This window comes from Pseudorca crassidens, chromosome 12, assembly GCF_039906515.1.
Source record: "Pseudorca crassidens isolate mPseCra1 chromosome 12, mPseCra1.hap1, whole genome shotgun sequence".
Taxonomy (NCBI): Eukaryota; Metazoa; Chordata; class Mammalia; order Artiodactyla; family Delphinidae; genus Pseudorca; species Pseudorca crassidens.
The window spans coordinates 82672644-82693934 of NC_090307.1; the positions used below are offsets into that span (position 1 = coordinate 82672644).

Genomic DNA, 21291 nt, shown 5'->3' on the forward strand with positions numbered 1-21291 from the left:
CACCATGAGCTTGTTCTGCTAGGGCATATACATACATTTTACATATATATAATATATATACATTCTTTCTCATTTGATTATCACACAGTCCTGTTAGATAATCTGTTGCCCCATCCCATTTTACCCATGAGGGAGCTAAGGCCCAGACGATAAGTGACCTGTTTTAACGTTACTCAGCTAGAAGGTGGCAGAGATGGAATGACTTACTATTGTTGTATTTAGGATCTCTGAAAAGGTGTATGCAAGTGAGAACAGAAGAAAACTGGTGATGGATTTAAGGAATGTTACAATTAGTTTCTTACTTTAATTGACCAGAAACCTGAGTCACTAGCTTCCCTGGGTGAAGGAATGTAAGTCAACAGGCTCCTTAGGATGAAAAGTGGAAAAGAAAATGAGGAACTTGCATTTGTGACAGGTAAGGAATTTAGTTATTCATAGTCTGTAAATGTTATATAGGAAGTCTGCATTAGTTTTAACCCAATCTAAAAGGTTAGAGAATAAATGAGAATTCTTATTTATTATTAACACCTTTTTTCCTGTGTAAAACATGTTAGAAAAAACTAGCATTTCTGAGCCAAGTAGAAGCCATTTTTCTGAAGAAAAAGTTTAGATATGTATGTATGATGTGAAAACAGTTTATGGAGAGCTTCCTGTTTATATAATGATGGTTACCATTTATTTTGTGCCTGTTAGGTTTCAGGAACTGTGCCAAGTGCATTACTTACATATCCTTTAATCCTTACAACAGCCCAGCCTGTCAGGTTGGTAGTGCCATATCTATTTTAAAGATGAGGGAATGGCACTTCAGAGAAATTAAGGAACTTGCCCAGGGTCAAAGGGCTAGGAAGCGATGAAGCTGAGATTCTAACCCTGTAAGACTTCAGAGCTTTTGCTTTTTAGTAACTGTGCTCCACTGCTTCTAGTTAAGCTCTATGGCAAAACAAAAGCAGATAAAAATCAATGAAGAAAACAATTCAGTCATTATTGTGAGCCATAAAATGGCTTCCACTACCCATGCCTTAATCCTGGCAGTTCTATTTATAAATGAATCTGGTTCCAAAAGCTTAAGATTTTTATTTTAAAATTTGTAAACAGTGTTATAAATGGTGGCTAGTTTTCTGCACCTATTTTATCAGATAGTTGTTACCCATAATTAATTTGAACTAAGGAGTAGCATACTATATTGTAGGTTAAGAAGGCATTTTTGGCTTGATCTAAGAATTCCAACACCACTTAACGATGTTTCTGTAGGAGAATTAGAGGGCTAGAACCCACTTCTCCACTCTCCCTTTCTTAGTCAAGTTGGAGGCTATATAGCCCTGGAGCTAGAAAAACACACTGAAGAAGACTTACGCAGCACACATTAGTCCTCCAAAGAGAAGGGATTAAATAGTTGAAGAAATGTTTCCTATATTTTGTGGCTTTAGGGAAGTTCCTGGCTATGCTGCAGTTATTTCTATGGGCCAAACAATCATGTTAGGCAATCATACATTTTATTCGTTTTTTTAAAATATTTATTTATTTTTTTATTATTTTGGCTGTGCTGGGTCTTAGTTGCGGCATGTGGGATCTAGTTCCCTGACCAGGGATCGTACCTGGTCCCCCTGCATTGGGAGTGCAGAGTCTCACCCACTGGGCCACCAGGGAAGTCCCCATTTTATTCTTAATTTTTGCAACACATTAATTGTGCCCACCTGTTTAACCTAGCCTTCCTTTTGCTATTAGATTTAAACTCTACTTTTTTGGGGTAACCCCTCTGCTCAAAAATCATCCTATTCCCAAGCCTAATGTCCTTTTCACTCTCAAGGCTTTCCATGATCTAACCCAGGGGTTGGCAAATGTCTTCTGTAAAGAGCCAAATAATAAATCTTTTAGGCCTTGCAGGCCACATGTAGTTTTTTTGCATATTCTTCTATTTAAAAAAAAACAACTCTTTAAATGTAAAAAGCATTCTTAGCTCTGAGACGTATAAAAACAGGCCACAGGACCATGGACATTTGCCAACCCCATTTTATCTTTCCGGTCATGTTTTCCATCAACTCTTCAAAACAGGACCTCCATTTAAATCAACATGGTCTCCTTTTCTCATTGCCTCTGCAGGTATCAAACTCAGCCTCTACTGCCTGCCTGCCTGCTCTTCCATCAGTATTCTCCTTTTCCACATCCTCATACTTATCCTCTAAGATCTAGTTCAGATCTTCCATGAAGCTAATTCTCATTTATTTTTCTTTTTATTAACTCTTGGTAGAACTTAGCTTGTCCCATATGTTAGCTTTCTTATTTGAGAGCATGTTCCATGTTTTTTCATAGTAGCTTGCTATAAACTACAAGAATAAAAAGATTCACATTTTCCCTCAAACAATTTTCTGGTGAATGTCTAAAGTTACTATTTCTTTTCACAAGACAGTGTTCCTTCTATGTGACATCCTATACTCCTCCCCCAAATCTGAATTTTAGAATTGGAAGCTAGCATTTGAGATCATCATGACTCATCCTCTTTATTTTGGACAGGAGCAGGAACTTTAAATGACTTGTCCAGAGTCACACACAATTTATTTAGCACCCTAGGCCTTTTCTTACTTAGTGGCCTACAGCAGGTTATTTCACTTGTGCTTGAGTTTCTTCCTCTGTGAAATGGGGGTGATGAGGATTAAATGAATTATATGTGTAGATTGCTTAAATCGATGTTTGGCATGTGGTAAGTGCTCAGTAACTTTCAGCTGTTACTGTTACCATGTTTGAAAATCAGTAAAGGGCTTCCCTGGTGGCACAGTGGTTAAGAATCTGCCTGCCTAATGCAGGGGACACGGGTTCGATCCCTGGTCCGGGAAGATTCCACATGCTGCGGAGCAACTAGGCCTGTGCCCCTCAACTACTGAGCCTGCGCTCTAGAGCCCGTGGGCCACAACTACAGAGCACATGTGCCACAACTACTGAGCACATGTGCCACAACTACTGGAGCCCATGTACCTAGAGCCCGTGCTCTGCAACAAGAGGAGCCACTGCAGTGAGAAGCCTGTGCACTGCAATGAAGAGTAACCCCCGCTCGCCACAACTAGAGAAAAGCCCGCGCGCAGCAATGAAGACCCAATGCAGCCAAAAATAAGTTAAAAAAAAGAAAATCAGTAAAAACTACCTGAGCAAATTAAGGCTGAAAACTGCTTGTTGGTGGGTTTGGGGTAATGCTATATTAGTAGACACAGTTTAGCATTTTGTTGAGCTTGTATGCATACTGTTGATTAATTCAGTAAACGTTTGAAGCTATCAGAATGGGATAGTTAAAAGATGAATGAAGCATCTCTGCTTCCAAGTTAACCAGTGAGTGTAGTGGGGGAGGGCAGGATGCAGGTAGTATAAACTGGTAGCACTGAGAAGCGAGTAAGTGACTGCTTTGGGTGGGTGATGAAGAAAGTGGTGAGTGTTGAGATGGATCTTAAGAAATGATAAGCAGTTTCCAATGAGGCCATGGAAGAGAAGAGGAGGTTCCAGGCAGGGAGAAGTTTGTGCCAAATTACAGAGATGCTTGTAAACATGGTTGTGGGTTGAAAAATTTGCTTCACAGTGTGGTAGAAGAATTGGAGGAAGTAAGTATTGAAAGCAGGGAGACAGGTTTGGAAGCCCTTGTAGTTAGAGAAGAAACGAAGTGAGCTTGAAATAAATGCTAAAGAGAATTTTTTTAATAAGAATTTTTTAATAGAAATTTCAACATAGATAAAAATAGAACAGTTTAATGAGCCTATGTATCTGTCACTCACTTTCAGCCATTATCATTGAGTGATTCATCTTGTTTCCCCTTATTCCCCTCTTCCCCATTACCACTTGTAGTGTTTTGAAGGGGAGTGAAGTTGTTTTGAGGCCCTAGGAAAGATTAATGACCAGTGGGTAAAACCATTGGGAGAGAGAGTACACTATAAGGAAGCACTCTTGGTGTATTAGAGGGGATGGATGCTTTGGAAGGTAGATAGCACCTGCTTCTGGAGAAGCTCAAAGAGAGGACTGGAACTGCACTGTCCAGTATGGTAGCCACTATCCATCCACATCTGGCTATTTACATTAAAAAAAATTTTTTTTAATGTGGCCCGCATTTTAAATTTGGTTAATTTATTTTTGCCTGCACCACACGGCATGCAGGATCTTAGTCCCCCCACCCCCACCCCAGGGATCCAACCCGTGCCCCCTGCAGTGGAAGCATGGAGTCTTAACCACTGGACCTCCAGGGAAGTCCTGCTATTTACACTTAGAATTAAGTTAATTAAAATTTTTAAAAAATCAGCTCCTCAGTCACACTAGCCATATTTCAAGTGCTCAGCCACCACATGTGCCTAGTGGCTACCATATTGGGCAACATGATTATAGAACTTTTTTTTTTTTTTTTTTGCGCAGTATGCGGGCCTCTCACTGTTGTGGCCTCTCCCGTTGCGGAGCACAGGCTCCAGACGCGCAGGCTCAGCGGCCGTGGCTTACGGGCCCAGCCGCTCTGCGGCACGTGGGATCCTCCCGGAACGCGGCACAAACCCGTGTCCCCAGCATCGGCAGGCGGACTCTCAGCCACTGCGCCACCAGGGAAGCCCCTAGAACTTTTTTTTTAATTCATTATAGAAAGTTCTGTTGGACAGCACTGGACTTGAGCACCCAGGATTCCTTTTTATCCGAGTCTTCTGGAGCTTTTGATATGTCTAGGTCACATCTAATTGTGCATGACTTTATGGCCAAGCCCCCTTATCCCTTCCTCGAAGTAAAACTTCATTTGAAGAGTTGTCCCTGCCCCCCCCTCGCTGCACAATTCTAGTGTGTGCTGTAATATGAGGAAAGTAATTGTATTAGCTAACAATTATTAAGCAGTTAATAATGTGCCAGGCATTGTTCTTAAGCCACGTTGTCTATACGGAATATCATTTAATTTTCACAACCTAATGAGAAGGTATTATTATTTTTTTGAGAACGTACTATTTTTGTCACCATTTTGTAGATCTTGAAATTAAGGCACAAAGAGCTGAAGTCATGAGGTTAAGGTCACAGAGCTAGGAAATGATAGGGCCAGAATTTGAACCCAAGGAGTTTGCAGCAAACTGAAATAAGTTCTTGTGGGGATTGTTCTTGAAACATTGATTCTAGATGATTATGTGACTGCATTAATTTGGCGGTTGTTCTGTGTGAATTTAGAGTTGCCAGCCCTCAGTTTGCTAAAAAAACTCTAGCTTTTTACTAGGTTTGGGTTGTCCTGACCTGCTCCCTACTGCCATCTTGTTTGACTCATCTTTTCAGTGAGGAAGTATTCAATAAGTATTAGTTATAGAATTTCCCTTTCTAATAAAAAGACTGAAATGGGAAGAACAAAATGACTCACCTAATTGAGTTAACTTTAAGAACTGGAATTAGATTTCTAGTTTTTAGTTAATTGTCCTTTCTCTTGACAGCTGTAGTTTTTCTGTACTATAAAGAGAAATTGAATTAGTCAATATTTGTCATAATTCACATAAATTATACTACATACTTAATTTATTCAACAATTCAGAGTACTTACTTTGTGCCAGGCTCTGTTCTAAGCCCTGGGCACTCAGTGGTGAATGAGACAGAAATGTTTGCCCTCATGAGGTATATATTCTGGAGGTGAGGGTTGGACAGAGACAGAAAGAAAATAAAGGAACATGTAATAAACAAAATTTCAGTTTTTGTTTTTGTTTTTGTTTTGCGGTACGTGGACCTCTCACTGTTGTAGCCTCTCCCGTTGCGGAGCACAGGCTCCAGACGCGCAGGCTTAGCGGCCATGGCTCACGGGCCCAGCCGCTCTGCGGCACGTGGGATCTTCCCGGACCGGGCACGAACCTGTGTCCCCTGCATCGGCAGGCGGACTCTCAACCACTGCGCCACCAGGGAAGCCCAAAATTTCAGTTATTAAGTGCTGTAATATACTAAGTATTAGTTACTTAAGTACTAAAACAGAGTGATATAATAGTAGTTGGGGAGCTACTTTTGATGGGTGGGTCTGGGTAAGCCGCTCTGAGGAGGTGACATCTAAGTAACAAGAAGCAGTCAGCCATGTGAATATTTGGGGGAACAACATTATTACAACTCTATTGGAAGGGAGTTTGAGGCGTGTAGTATTCTTACTATGCCAAAGAGTATCAGTTGTATCCGTACAAGTAGTCTGGTTCTAGAAATTTGGATCAATGTAGTATTTTGACTGTGTACATTTGTCACCCAGGCTTGTTCAAATAGTTGTAGAAAATGGTGAATGACATGTATAGGTGCCATGTTGAAAAGTGGTGATGAATGACCAGAATGGTGAAAAATGAAAAAGTAAACAGTTTTTCAATTACATTGTCTGTTGGCAGTACCAGTAGAAATTGCATGCCCTTTGCATTTTAGTATGCTCTCTGGTGTCCTAGTGCTTTCAGTTTCCCTTAGTCAGGGAATGTCTGAAATCTTTATAATTTATCCACAGTCCCTTCTTACTTGTTTCTTTTGCTCTCGGTGTATTGATGTTGTCCTTTGCAGCAAAAAAGTTTTAAATCTTGATCTCAAGTCCCGTTTATCTATTTTTTCATCTGTAGTTTGTGCTTTTACTGTCATATCTAAGAATCCATTGCCAAATCCATTGAAGATTTATTCTCATGTTTTTTGCCTTAAGAATTTTATAGTTTTAGCTCTTACATTTACATCTTTAATCCATTTTGAGTTAATTTTTGTATATGATATGCAGTAGGGGTCCAGATACATTCTTTTGCAGGTGGATATCCAGTTGTCCCAGCACTATTTGTGAAAATAACTAATCTTTCCCCATTGAATTGTCCTGGCACTTTTCTCAAAAATCAGTTGACCATAAATGTAAGAGTTTATTTCTGGACAGTTAATGCTATTTCATTGATCTGTATGTATGTCCTTATGCCATTACCATACTGTCTTGATTACTCTAGCCTTCCTAGATTATTTTGAAGCAATTCCTGACATCATGACATTTCTTCTGTAAATATTTCAGTATAGTATCTAAGAGAATGGAAACCATTATCACATTTTAAAAAATTAACATTAATTCCTTAGTATTTTTTAATGTCCTATTAGTTCAGGTTTTCCCTTTTTTGTCTCTTAAAAGAAAAACAAGGGCTTCCCTGGTGGCGCAGTGATTGAGAGTCCGCCTGCCGATGCAGGGGACACGGGTTCGTGCCCCGGTCTGGGAGGATCCCACGTGCCACGGAGCGGCTGGGCCCGTGAGCCATGGCTGCTAAGGCTGCACGTCTGGAGCCTGTGCCCCGCAGCAGGAGAGACCACAACAGTGAGAGGCCTACGTACTGGGAAAAAAAAACAAAACAAAACTCCTTTACTGAGGTATAATTAACACACAGTAAAATTCACCAATTTTAAGTGTATAATATGAATTTTTAACTTCACATTTATTTGGTTATAATTTACATACCATCAATTTCAATTTTTTTTAATACTATATTTATTTATTTATTTTTGGCTGTGTTTGGGTCTTCGTTGCGGTGCGTGGGCTTCTCACTGCAGTGGCTTCTCTTGTTGCAGAGCACGGGCTGTAGGTGCGCAGGGTACAGAAGTTGCAGCATTGCAGGCTCTGTAGTTGCAGCACGTGGGCCCTAGAGTACAGGCTCAGTAGTTGTGGTGCATGGGCTTAGTTGCCCTGTGGCATGTGGGATCTTCCTAGACCAGGGATCGAACCTGTGTCCCCTGCATTGGCAGGTGGATTCTTAACCACTGCACCACCAGGGAAGTCCCTCAATTTTTTTTTTTTTAAGTTTTACGGTTTCTTTGGATCTGCCTTTAGTTTGAGGGGGGGTGTGGCAGGTTTTTTGAGGTATAATTTACGTACAGTAAACTCGTTTAGTGTAAAGTTCTTTTAGTTTTGACAAATGTGTATAGTCATGTTGTCAATAACACAATTAAGATATACTACCCTATAAAGTTCCCTCTTGTGCCTTTATATTAATTAAATCCCCTCCCTTGACCCTCAGCCCTTAGAATCATTGATCTGATTTCTACATCTGTAGTGCCTTTCCAGAATGTTATGTAGATGGAATCATGGATTATGTAGCTTTTGGTGTCTGGCTTCTGCTTAGTCAGTAAGCACAGTGCTTTTGAAATTCATCCATGTTGTGTGTAGCATGTATCAGTAATTTGTAACTTTATAACCAAGAAGTATTCCATTGTTAAGGATATGCTACCACAGTTCGTGCATTCATTCACTAGGTAGTGGACATTTGGGTTGTTTTCAGTTTTGGGTTATTATGAATAAACTAGCTGCTAACATTCATATTCATTCCTCTTGTATAATTACCTAGGAATGGGGTTGCTGGATTTTAAAAGCATGTTAAACTTTATAACATACTGCCAAACTCTTTTCCAAAATGGCTGTACTATTTTCCATTTCCACCAGCAGTGTATGAGAGTTTCAGCTTCTTGGTATCCTCACTAGCAGTTGGTATTGTCAGTCTTTAATTTTACCCAGTAAATCTTATTTGGTTAAATGACTGTATAAGACTTTTTTCCCATTTATTGGGCTATTTGTCTTTTTAAAAAATATTTATTTATTTATTTATTTATGGCTGCGTTGGGTCTTTGTTACTGCATACGGGCTTCCTCTAGTTGTGGAGAGCAGGGGCTATTCTTCATTGCGGTGCATGGGCTTATTATTCTCTTGATGCAGAGCATGGGCTGTAGGCACACTGGCTTCGGTAGTTGTGGCTCGTGGGCTCTAGAGCACAGACTCAGTAGTTGTGGTGCTTAGTTGGTCTGCGGCATGTGGGATCTTCCCGGACCAGGGATCGAACCCGTGACCCCTGCATTGGCAGGCGGATTCTTAACCACTGTGCCACCAGGGAAGTCCGGGCTATTTGTCTTATTAATAAGCTTTCTGTATAGTCTGGGTAGAAGTCCATTATCAGACATATTTTGCAAATACTTCCTTGTCTGGGGATTGGCTTTTTATTTTCCTAACAGTGTCTTTTAAAAAATTCTTTATTGGAGTATAGGTTTTTTTTAATACCGATAACATACATTTTACCATCCAAACCATTTTTTTACAAAAATATATTTATTTATTTATTTGGCTGTGCCGTGTCTTAGTTGTGGCACTCGGGATCTTCATTGCTGCATGGGGGATCTTTTAGTTGTGGCATGTGGTATCTTTAGTTGTGGCCTGCAAACTCTTAGTTTCGGTATGTGGAATCTAGTTCCCTGCCCAGGGATCAAACCCAGGCCCTCTGCATTGGGAGCGTGGAGTCTTAGCCACTGTACCACCAGGGAAGTACCCCGGAGTATAGTTGATTTACAATGTTGTGTTAGTGTCAGGTGTACAGCGAAGTGAATCAGTTATATTGAATACATATACATATATCCACTCTTTTTTAGATTCTTTTCCCATATAGGCCATTACTTAACAGTGTCTTTAAAAGCACAGAATATTTTAAAATTTGATGAAGTCTGATTTGTCAGTTTTTTGCTTTTATGGTTTATATTTTTTCTGTCTTCTCTGAAACCTTTGCCTAACCTGAGGTCATAAAGATTTACAACTACCATATGATCCAACAGTTCCACTTCTAGGCATTTATCCAAAGAAAATGAAAACACTTGAAAAGATATATGTACCACATGGTCATTGCAGCATTATTTACAATAACCAAGGTAAGGAAACAATCTAAGTGAAATATACGTATAAAATGGAATATTACTCAGTCATAAAAGAGAACGAAATGTTGCCGTTTGCAACAACATGGATGGACCTCAAGAGTGTATTGCTAAGTGCAGTAAGTCAGACACAGAAAGACATATTGTAGGATCTCTCATATATGTGGTTATCTTAAAAAAAACAAACTAAAAAACCAAGCTCATAGATACAGAGAGCAGATTGATGATGGCCATAGGCAGGGGGTGGGGGGGTGGGAGAAATTTTTCTTTTAACTTTTATTTAAACCTTTTATGATTAGGTCATTGATCCATTTCGAGTTAGCCTTGCTAAGCTTTCTTCTAGTAGGGTTTTTTTGGTAGATTCTCTGCATAATAATCATGTTGTCTTTTATTAAAGACAGTTTTCCTCCTTCTTGTCCAAACATTGTGCCTTTTATTTCTTTTTCTTACATTATTACGTAAGCTAGAAACTCCAGTTCGAGTGTCTTATCATTTTATTTTTCTTTTACAATTTGTTCTAATGAGTGTTCACATGAGGTTCACAAGTTGTTTGGTATGTCTCAGGTCTATTTTAATCTACAGTTTACCTTACCTCTTCATCATTTTATGCTGGGTGCTTTTGATTTGGTGGTCACTACAAAGTCCTTGTCTTTCTGGAACTTGCTCATAGTATTGTCATCAAATGTACATTAGTAAAATACCTTGATTTTTTTCCCCCCCCGAATAGGTGAATCAACCTCAATTGAATTGCATTGTAGAACCTAAAAATAATTAAATGAGAGCAAGAGTACTTTCATGACATTTCTCAATTATGTGTACATTAAACTTTCGTGGAAAGTATATAGTGCTAGTAAGTTTCTTGTAGAAGTACTAAGTTTGTGTAAAACAGTAGTAGACTTTATTATTTTTTTTAATTAATTAATTTAGGCTGTGCTGGGTCTTCATTGTGGCGCTCGGGCTTCTCCAGTTGCAGTGCAACGGCTGCAGAGCTCGCAGGCTTAGTTGCGGTATCGTGGGATCTAAGTTCCCCGACCAGGGATCGAACCTGGGGCCCCTGCATTGGGAGTGCGGGGTCTTAACCACTGGACCACCAGGGAAATCCCCAGTAGACTTTATTTTTAGCTTGCACTTATTGACATTGCAGCCACATTTTTTCAGTTCAGAGGTCAGCAAATTCTGCTTGTAATGACCCAGATATTTTAGGCTTTATGAGCCATGTAACTTCTCTGTTGCATATTGTTCTTGGCTTTTTTTTTTTTTTTTTTAACGCTTTAAGAACTTAAAACCATATTCACTCAAAGCCCAGACAAAAACAGGTTTGTGGGCTGTAGTTTGCTGATGCTTGATTTAGAGAATTATTACAGATGGTCCCTGACTTAGGACGGTGCAAAAACAATAAGCGTTCAGTAGACACCCTATTTCGAATTTTGAATTTTGATCTTTTCCCAGATTAGCTTTATGTGGTATGATACTCTCTCATGATGTTGGTCAGTGGCAGCGAGCTGCAACCACATGATTATGAGTGGTAAGCACTTACAACCATTCTGTACCCATATAATCACAATGGTTTTCACTTTCAGGACAGTGTTCAGTAAGTTACATGGAATCTTCAACACTTTATTATAAAATAGGCTTTGTGTTAGATGGTTGTACCCAACTGTAGACTAATATAAGTGCTCTGAGCACATTTAAGGTAGGCTAGGCTAAGCTATGATGATCGGTAGGTTAGGTATATACATGTATTTTCCACTTTCAGCTTACACCATGGGTTTATCAGGACGTAATCCCATCATAAGTCGAGGAAGATCTTTACTTTGAAAGCTTTCATGTTCATTTTTTTCTTTCTTCTTTGACTGGGCTTGTTAATTCATTAAATATTTATTGTGTACTATCATATGTGAGGCACAGTTCCTCTGTGCTAATTTTGGTAGATGGTAGAAAGATGGACAAGATCCTGTCTGCCAGTCTTGGTTATTTAGCTTTCATTTCATCCACGAGCTCCTGACCGAGGCCACAAATGGGTTTTGAAATCCAGGAGTTTCTTTGGCTATGTGATATGCCTTTTCGGATGGCATCTGCTCTGGTACCTTCTAATTTTCTCAAAGGTGTTGGCTGCTGACCTCACCGTTTTCTCTAGTGTGGGGCTGTGACTCCCTGGAGGAGCCATCATTATTTGCTTTGCACAAAAGCACCATGTTATCAGGTGATGACCCTGAGTAGTGGGTATATGATAGGTTTACTGGTAACTATAATGCAGAGCAGATTATGCTAAATTCCAGTCTAGAGAGTTGAAGAGAGCACCATGTATTTGATTGGTATGGCATAATCCAAGGGAGGCTTCTTGAAAAGGTGGCATTTAAGGCTGGGCAAGTTTTTTTATTACAAAAATTTAAAGATACTTTAGACAAGTAGATAGAAGTTAATGAATCATTCACAGTTCCTAATTTTAAAAAATTTTGTTTATAAATGACTTTAGAGTTATAGAAAAGTTGCAACAATTGTGCAAAGAATTCTTCTATACTCTTCACGTATATTCTCCAAGGAACTTTTCACTGCATTTTTTTCATTTTCTCTCTCATTAAAATTAATATATACATATATAATTAATATAAAATTTAAATAGTTTTATTAAACATATGAGAGACATGGTGCCCCTTAGTTCTAAATACTTCAGAGTGTATTTCCTAATAACAAGGATATTCTCTTACAAAACCACAGTACAATTGTCAAAATAAGGAAATTAATATTGTGCCAAATTATTATCTGTTGACCTTATTCAGATTTTACTAATTGGTCTTCTAATGTTCTTTACACACCCCCGCCCCCCCAAAAAAAAATCTGGTCTAAGAACCAATCCAGGTTTATATGTTACATTCAGTTGTCATGTCTTGTTGGTCTCCTTTAATCTGAAGTAGTTTCTTAGTCTTTTGTGATTTGACACTCTGATATTGCAGGTTGTTTTGTAGAATGTCCCTCAGCTAGGGTTTGTCTGATGTTTCCTCATGATTAGATTCAGTTTATACATTTTTGGCGAGAATACTGCAGAAGTGATGCATGTGTTCTCATTGCCTGAGAGGAGGTGAATGATGTACATTTATCCCATTGCTCATGCTGTTAACTTTGGTCACTTGATTAGGATGGTGCTGGGCTCCTTTTCTATAAAATTATTTTTCACTTTGTCATTAATCAGTATCTTGTGATGAGTTGCTTTGTGATTATGTAAATACCCTGTTTCTACTTTACTAGATTAGCATCCATTTGGTGATTTTTTTTTTTTTTTTTTTTGCGGTACGCGGGCCTCACTGTTGTGGCCTCTACCGTTGCGGAGCACAGGCTCCAGACGCGCAGGCTCAGCGGCCATGGCTCACGGGTACAGCCGCTCCACGGCATGTGGGATCTTCCCGGACCGGGGCACGAACCTGTGTCCCTTGCATCGGCAGGCGGACTCTCAACCACTGCGCCACCAGGGAAGCCCTCATTTGGTGATTTTTGCCTGAAACAGTTATTACTGTGGTGGTTACCAAATGGTATCCTTCTAATTCCATCATTCCTTCTACATTTATTAGTTGGAGTTTAGTTGTCAGGTTGATAGTATGACAAGGAAATGGAGCATGAGACAACTCTCTAGGTGAAGGAGCAGGGCTCTGGGTCAGTATGGTACAGATAATTTCTGTGAAGAGTTCATCTCCAGTGGCCCAGGACTTATGTGAAAATGGCACACAGAGTCCAGTTGGAATGCTTCTTCCTTCTTCCTGATGAGTTGACCTTTTTATCATTTTAAAATATCCCTCTTTATCTCTAGTGATATTTTTTGTTGTTGTTTTAAAGCCTATGTTGTCTGATATTAGTATACCCACTCTAGCTTTCTTGTTCGCATGCTATGTCTTTTTCCATCTTTTTACTTTCAATCTATTTATATCTTTCAGTCTAAAGTATCTCTTTTATAGACAGTTTGTAGTTGGATCTTCTTTTTTTTTTTTTTAAATCAAGTAAGCCTATGTTAAGCAATGATTTTACCAATTTACTCTCAGTTGCCTTTGACCACAGTCTGCACTATTTTTGAGAGCACCCTTAGGCATGAACTTCTCTACACACTGTTGCAAGTGAATTTCATTTGGAGCTTACCTTTTTTAAAAAATTTTATTTTTTTATGTTTGTTTGTTTGTTTATGGCCCCTGTGTGGCTTACAGGATCTTAGTTCCCTGACCAGGGATCGAACCCGGGCCCTTGGCAGTGAAAGTGCAGAGTCCTAACCACTGGACCGCCATGGAATTCTCTGTTCTTTTTAATTGTGGTAAAATATACATAACGCGAAAGTTACTGTTTTAACCATTTTTAAATGTGTGGTTCAGTGTAGTTAAGTACATTCCAGTTGTTGTACTAGTACCACCTCTATTAAGTTCTAAAACGTTTTCACCCCCAAAGGAAGCCCTATACACATTAAGCATTTGCTTCTAATTCCAACAGTCCCCCAGCCCCTGGGATCTACCATTCTACTTTCTATTTCTATGAATTTGAGTACTCTGTGTATCTTACATAAGTAGAATCATGTAATAGTTGCCCTTTCGTGTATGTTTTATTTCACTTTGCATGTCTTCAAGATTCATTCATGTTGTAGCATGTATCAGAACTTCATTTAAGACTGAATAATATTCCATTGTATGGATGGTACCACATTGTGTTTATACATTCATCAGTGGACATTTGGTTTTTTTCCCACCTTTTGCCTTTTGTGAATAAAGCTGCTATGAACATTGGTGTACAAATATATGTTAAAATCTCTGCTTTCAATTATTTTGGGTATACATTCAGAAGTGAGATTCCTGGATCATGTGGTAATTCTATGTTTAGTTTTTTGAGGAACTGCCATACTATTTTTCACAGTAGCTGCACAGTTTTGCATTCCTAGAAACTGTACAAGAGTTCCAGTTTCTCCACATTTTTGTCAACACTTGTTATTTTCTGTTTATAATAGCCATTGTTTGTTTATAATAGCCATCATAGCTCATTGTGGTTTTGATTTGAATTTTCCTAATTACTAGTGTGATTTGAGCATCTTTTAATGTACTTATTGGCCAACTCTATAAACTTCTTTGGAGAAATGTCTGTTCAAGTCTTTTGCCCATTTTTGAACTGAGTTGTATGGTTTTTTTTGATGTCGAGTTATAGGAGTTTTTTTTTTTTTTTTTTTTGCGGTACACGGGTCTCTCACTGTTGTGGCCTCTCGCGTTGTGGAGCACAGGCTCCGGACGCGCAGGCTCAGCGGCCATGGCTCACGGGCCTAGCTGCTCTGCGGCATGTTGGATCTTTCCGGACCGGGGCACGAACCCATGTCCCCTGCATCAGCAGGCGGACTCTCAACCACTGCGCCACCAGGGAAAGCCCTGTAGGAGTTCTTTATGTATTCTAGATATTAACCCGTTATGAGATATGTGCAGGTATTTTCTACTGTTCTGTGGGTTGTCTTTTTACACTCTGATACTGTTTTTTGCACAAAAGTTTTTAATTTTGATGAAATCCTTTTTATACATATTTTTTCTTAGGTTGTATGCCTTTGGTGTCACAGTTAATAAATTATTGCCAAATTCAAGGCCATGAAGATTTTCCCTTTTTTTTTTTCCCTAAGAGTTTCATAGTTTTAGCTCTTAGCTCTTAAATTTAGGTCTTTGGCTCCTTTTTTGGGGGGGGGGTGCTGCGTTGGGTCTTAGCTGCGGCAGGTGGGATCTTTCATTGCAGCGTGCAGGCTTCTCTGTAATTGTGGTGCATGGGCTATGTTGCCCCGCAGCATGTGGGATCTTGGTTCCCTGACCAGGGCTCAAACCTGTGGCCCCTGCATTGGATGGTGGATTCTTAACCACTGGACCACCAGAGAAGTCCCCAGAATCATTTGTTGAAGAGACCTTCCTTTGAATGATCTTGACCCCCTTGTTAATAATCAATTGCCCGTAAATATGAGGGTTTATTTCTGGGCTCTGTATTCTATGCCGTTGGTTTTTATGTCTGTCCTTAGGCCAGGACCACACTGTTTCAATTACTGTAGCTTTGTGATGAGTTTTGAAATTGGGAAGCCACACTTTGCTTTTGATTTTTGTGTACCTTTAAATGTTATAATTTTTCCTGCACATTTTGTTTTCTTCACATGCCATTATTTGTTGAAGGAACTGTCATCTCTTAAGTGAAATTTACCACATCCTGGATTTTACGGACTTGTAACCTTATGGTATCAGTTAACTTACTCTTCTACCCAATGTTCCCTCTAAACTGGTAGATAAATACACTTGATTAAATCCAGGCTTCCATTGTGTCATATCTGAAGGCTTTTTTTTTTTTTGACTTAAGGAAATTGTAAAAAGCAAGAAGAATGATATAATGAACCCCTGCACACCCATCACCTGGCTTCAGCAGTTACCAACTCATGCCAGTCTTTTTTCATTTATAACCCCGTCTATTTTCTCCCTCCTGTATTATTTTGAAGCAATATGAACTCTTTATTATTATTTTTGTAAATTTCTTTATATTAATTTGGCATTTTGATTCACATTTTAACCTCATGTTCAGTGGTTATTGGAAATTTAGAATCCTGGATATTGTTGTTTTGCTAAATCTGATCTGTCACATTATAGGTATATTTAGGACTAGGATATGACCTTAGCTTTTTTTGAGAGTCTTTTTTTTTTTTTTTTTTTTTACTGTATGAAATATTAGAATGCTTTTCCTGAAATACTAAAGGAAAAGAGTAAAAGTCAAGCATAATCTGAGTGGATCCAAAAAAGAAAAAAACAAGAATGAACGTGGGCTTTACCAGTTTCAGAGAATGTTACTGTGGTATGCTAACATTCCCTTTGGGTGTCCACCCACCTGGTAGATTAGTGGAAATCAGTGGTTTCTATACTGATTTTGTACGTTTATACCACTCTGAGTCTTTTATTTTCCTTACTGACCAGTTTGTTCTACTAAGTAAACTGGATTGATTCAAAGATACAACTGTACAATCAATTAAAAAATAATGTGACTTCTGTAATGGAGTTTTATGTTTTAAATTTTTTCGCGGGCCTCTCTGTTGTGGCCCTCCTGTTGTGGAGCGCAGGCTCCGGACGCACAGGCTCAGCGGCCGTGGCTCACAGCCCTAGCCACTCCACGGCATGTGGAATCTTCCCAGACCAGGGCACGAACCCATGTACCCTGCATCGGCAGGCGGACTCTCAACTACTGCGCCACCAGGGAAGCCCGTATTTTAAATTCTTTTAAATAGCATTGTGGGGATGCTGCATAAGTTTAAGGGCACTTAATTCGTGTCATTTGTTTAAGTCTTTTAACTGTGGCATCACAGCAACCACTAGGATAAGATAAAATGGCAAGACTTTAGCCATTTTTTAGTCTTTGACGGAACTTCCCTGGTGGTCCAGTGGCTAAGACTCCACGCTCCCAATGCAGGGGGCCAGGGTTCAATCTCTGGTCAGGGAACTAGATCCCACATGCCGCAAGTAAGAGTTCGCACGCCACAACTAAAGATCCCACACGCCACAACTAAGACCCAGCGCAGCCAAACAACAAACAAACAAATAAATAAAATCTGTTTGTCTTTGGCTGCAGACTACAAATAAATAGAAAAACAGTACATTCAAATGGTATTTAAAAGATGTAGAAATTGGGTTAGGCTTTATTGTCAAGTTCATTCCTTGTGATACAATGTCAGAAAGGCAACATAATCTAGAAATGAAAAGTCTATACTTCGGATCACCTGGTTTAAATACCAGCTCTGCTGCTCTTGAACTGGATGATTTTGGTCAAGATATTTAGCTGCTAAGGTACAGTTTCCTTACCTGTAAAATAGGGGAGAGATTTGACATAATGCTTACCATAGTGTCTGGTTTGTCATGTTTTATAAATGATAAATTATTGGTCATATTCCTTAAGAATAAGGAATTTATCTGTGCTGTGTGAGAGGTAGAATGTTAGAAGTGGAAGGAATCTCAGGTGATTTGATTGAAGACATTATTTTCTGTCTTCTTTTTTTTCTTTTGGCCGTGCCACACGGCATGTGGGATATTCCCCGACCAGGGATTGAACCTGCGCCCCCTGCTTTGGGAGCACGGACTCTTAACCACTGGACCACCAGGGAAGTCCAAAGACATTACTTTCTAGATGAGAGAAGGTAAATGAGAGTTGGAGACAGTCAGCTGACATCGGATTGCTAATATCAGTACCGCTTTTCTGAGAATTGGCACCATTCATACTGCTGGGCTTTTTCACCTGAATTGTGCTTCTCTTTGAATGTTTGAAGTTTGTGGCTTTATTTGAGTGTTGTGATTATTTTATTAGAATGAGATTACAATACTGTTACTCAAGAGTAACTAATTTTACTTTATTAATTTTTTTATCATTTCATAAAGGGCCTAATTTTTTCCATTGGAGCAAGCCTTACAGTGTATTATGTTTTCTAAGTTCACTTGAAAATAGAGTTCATGTTACTGGAAATTACTTGACAACTGATGTTGGTGTACTGCACTGTTTCAGAGGGAGGGGTTTGGCAGGGAAAGGCACTTGTTATATAGATCCTGACAGAGGCACTTATTATTTAAAGTGAAAGTTCTTTGAATGATTCAACTTATTTTCAAATATCTATCTGCAGTTGTAAACACAGTACCTATTTTTAGAGGTGAGGGAAAAATATGGGCGGTAACTTGATGTTAGTCAAATATGTCAGTTAAATCAGGAATAGAATCTATATTTTGCTCCTGGGTAGCTTTTTATAACAGAGTGAGTGGTTACTTTTGGAGTAGGGATTATTATATTTGGTATTGGTTATTTCTTTAAATAGGTTGTTTTTATTTTTACTTTATTTCATTTTGATTGTGGTCACATTTCTTTCCTCCTTCCTCCCTCACTTGACCCCTACCTGTTCTGGGCCTCTGAGCCAGCAAAGCGCAGCGAGAGTCATACTTATGTAGCCTTTATACTTAATATTAGATGAGCCCTCCCCACAGATAGCCTGTGTGTTTTTGGATGGAATTATAAGATATTTTAAATTTGAAAAAAATTTTTAGCTTGTTTAGCCTGTTGAATTTCATAAATATAACATTTAATCTTTTCAGAGGCCGAAACAGTAGCAAAGGACTGCCTCAATCTACGGTGAGTAACTTTAATGTTACTTGTTTGGAAAAATTGATAACTAAAATGTGATTTCTAAACCACAGACCAAAAGCCAAGGCCAAAAAATAAATAAATAAATTGTCTTCTATCTCAGATAACCTTTGCAGATTAATATGGTTAGCTGTAAGACCATTAGCTATATCAATTGGTTTTTTTTTTAAATATAAATTAATTTATGGCCGTGTTGGGTCTTCGTTGCTGTTCACAGGCTTTCTCTAGTTGCAGTGAGCCGGAGCTACTCTTCGTTGTGGTGCATGGGCTTCTCGTTGTGGTGGCTTCTGTTGTTGCAGAGCGTGGGCTCTAGGCGTGCGGGCTTCAGTAGTTGCAGCGTGTGGGCTCAGCAGTTGTGGCTCGCAGGCTCTAGAGTGCAGGCTCAGTAGTTGTGGCACATGGGCTTAGTTGCTCTGCGGCATGTGGGATCTTCCCGGACCAGGGCTCGAACCCGTGTCCCCTGCATTGGCAGGCAGATTCTTAGGACTTCCACCTGCCACCAGGGAAGTCCTGTCTGTTGTTTTTTAATGATGACTCTATGTGTAAAATGCAGAATTATCTGTAAATTATATTTTTATTTTTCATGCTTAATCATAACAACTCATTTGTTCTTTTATAAATGACTAAAGGCAAATATAAATGATTAATGAGGTAAATGGAACACTGGGACTGGAGTTTTCAAAACTTTGGGGTTTTGTTTTTGAAATAATGTGCTTTTATTTCTTTCATTTTTCTCCCTTGGAAAAGGGCCTTCTGGTTTTAAATTTTGGAATTTTATCAGTGAAATTAAGCTGGGCACAAAGGACAGAAGGTGCAAGTTCCACAAGATGCAAGAAATATAAATGAGAAGCTGTCACTATTTTTTGAGACTTCACCTTTATTGTGGACAGATTTTCTTCTTTAGAATCAGGACACATGCTTATGTAGTGTGTAATAAGGAGTGATGTGGTTTATTAGACCTTAGAGCAATATCATTGATTCAGATATGCTAAGAGAAGATAGTCAAGGGTCTTCTACAGAGGTTCCCCTTCTACCCCATTTTTTTTATTTTTTTATTTTTTTAAGCATAGGATTGATTGATTGATTGATGGCTGCATTAGGTCTTCGTTGCGGTGCACAGGCTTCTCATTGCAGTGGCTTCTCTTGTTACGGAGCACGGGCTGTAGGTGCGCAGGCTTCAGTAGTTGTGTTTCGTGGTCTCCAGAGCTCAGGCTCAGTAGTTGTGGCACATGGGCTTAGTTGTTGTGTGATATGTGGGATCCTCCTGGACCAGGGCTGGAACCCGTATCCCCTGCATTGACAGGTGGATTCCCAACCACTGCGCCACCAGGGCAGTCCCTACCCCATTTATTTTTTAAGGTATATTTAACCCTATTTAGTGTACAGTTCTGTGAGTTTTGATGTATACAATTGTGTAACCACCACCACAGTCAAGGTAATAGAACAGTTTATCACCTCCAGAAATCCCTCATGCCAGTTTGTAGTGAATCCTACTCTTCAGTCATTGACCTGTCTTCTGTTCCTGTGGTTTTGTCTTTCCTCATATATGGAAGTTCACTTTTGATTTTTTGTATCATGTATAGTCAAAACATTGTTAGTTGTTATGACTGATTTCACTTTTGAAAACTTACACTCCATAAGGAGGCAAAAGATTGTAGTAAACCAAATCTCCCTTTAATGACTGTAAGATATTATAAACCTAACTAAATATTTTGTAACAAAAGAAGTGTTAACTTTAATATATATACAGAGATAAATAATGAGTGCCAATAATGTTTTTTCTTAATATTCCAGATTTCTTTTGATGGAATCTATGCAAATATGAGGATGGTTCATATACTTACATCAGTTGTTGTAAGTTATCAGAGTATTGGGGAGAAACTGCCTTGTGAGTGGAATAAAATAATTTCATGAAGTTAAAATGTGAATGATTCTCAAAGTAACATTTCTTAGGTCATGTTTAATCAGGATGACTAGAAAACAGATGAGAACTCTATTCAAGCCATTGCAACTCACTATAAAAGTGTTCTTGTTAACCCTGCTGTGTACGAAATAATGTTACTAGTTGATTGTCCTTACTGCATTATTTTGTCGCTTAATAAAACTGGAGTCAAAAATACTAAATTTCACTATTTAAACTTAAACTGCAGACTCTGAGCAAGGCCTCCTGAAGAATTTTGAGAATTTGGTGTATTGTTAATGTTTTAAAATTTTTTATTCTGTCAGTGGTTACGTAATATGTTGAATGAAGCTATTAAAAAGTAAAATGAAAGCAGTTATCCCCCATGACTTCATAGCACAGTGTTTCTTTGATAAATTAATTGTATGTTTTTAGGGATCCAAATGTGAAGTACAAGTGAAAAACGGAGGTATATATGAAGGAGTTTTTAAAACATACAGTCCTAAGGTAATTTTTACTTTTTTTCTTTTTTTTAAATGTAAACCCCCTTGAATCATCAACTACTGTATATGTTTGTATGACTTCCTTGTAGTGTTTATTAGTTT

General features: G+C 38.8%; 1 protein-coding gene across 30 annotated transcripts in view; it reads left to right on the plus strand.

Annotated features, from left to right (window-relative positions):
* The window catches only part of ATXN2 (ataxin 2), a 127665-nt gene that overhangs the window by 14383 nt on the left and 91991 nt on the right, over positions 1-21291 (plus strand). For all 30 annotated transcript variants that reach the window (XR_010933337.1, XR_010933336.1, XR_010933340.1 and 27 more), the window contains exons 2-4: positions 18738-18774; positions 20581-20640; positions 21122-21193. Coding sequence is in view for 11 of the 30 variants with exons in the window: in XM_067700825.1 (XP_067556926.1) it covers positions 18738-18774; positions 20581-20640; positions 21122-21193 (169 nt within the window). In the remaining 19 variants the exon portion in view is untranslated. The remainder of the gene's footprint in view (positions 1-18737; positions 18775-20580; positions 20641-21121; positions 21194-21291) is intronic.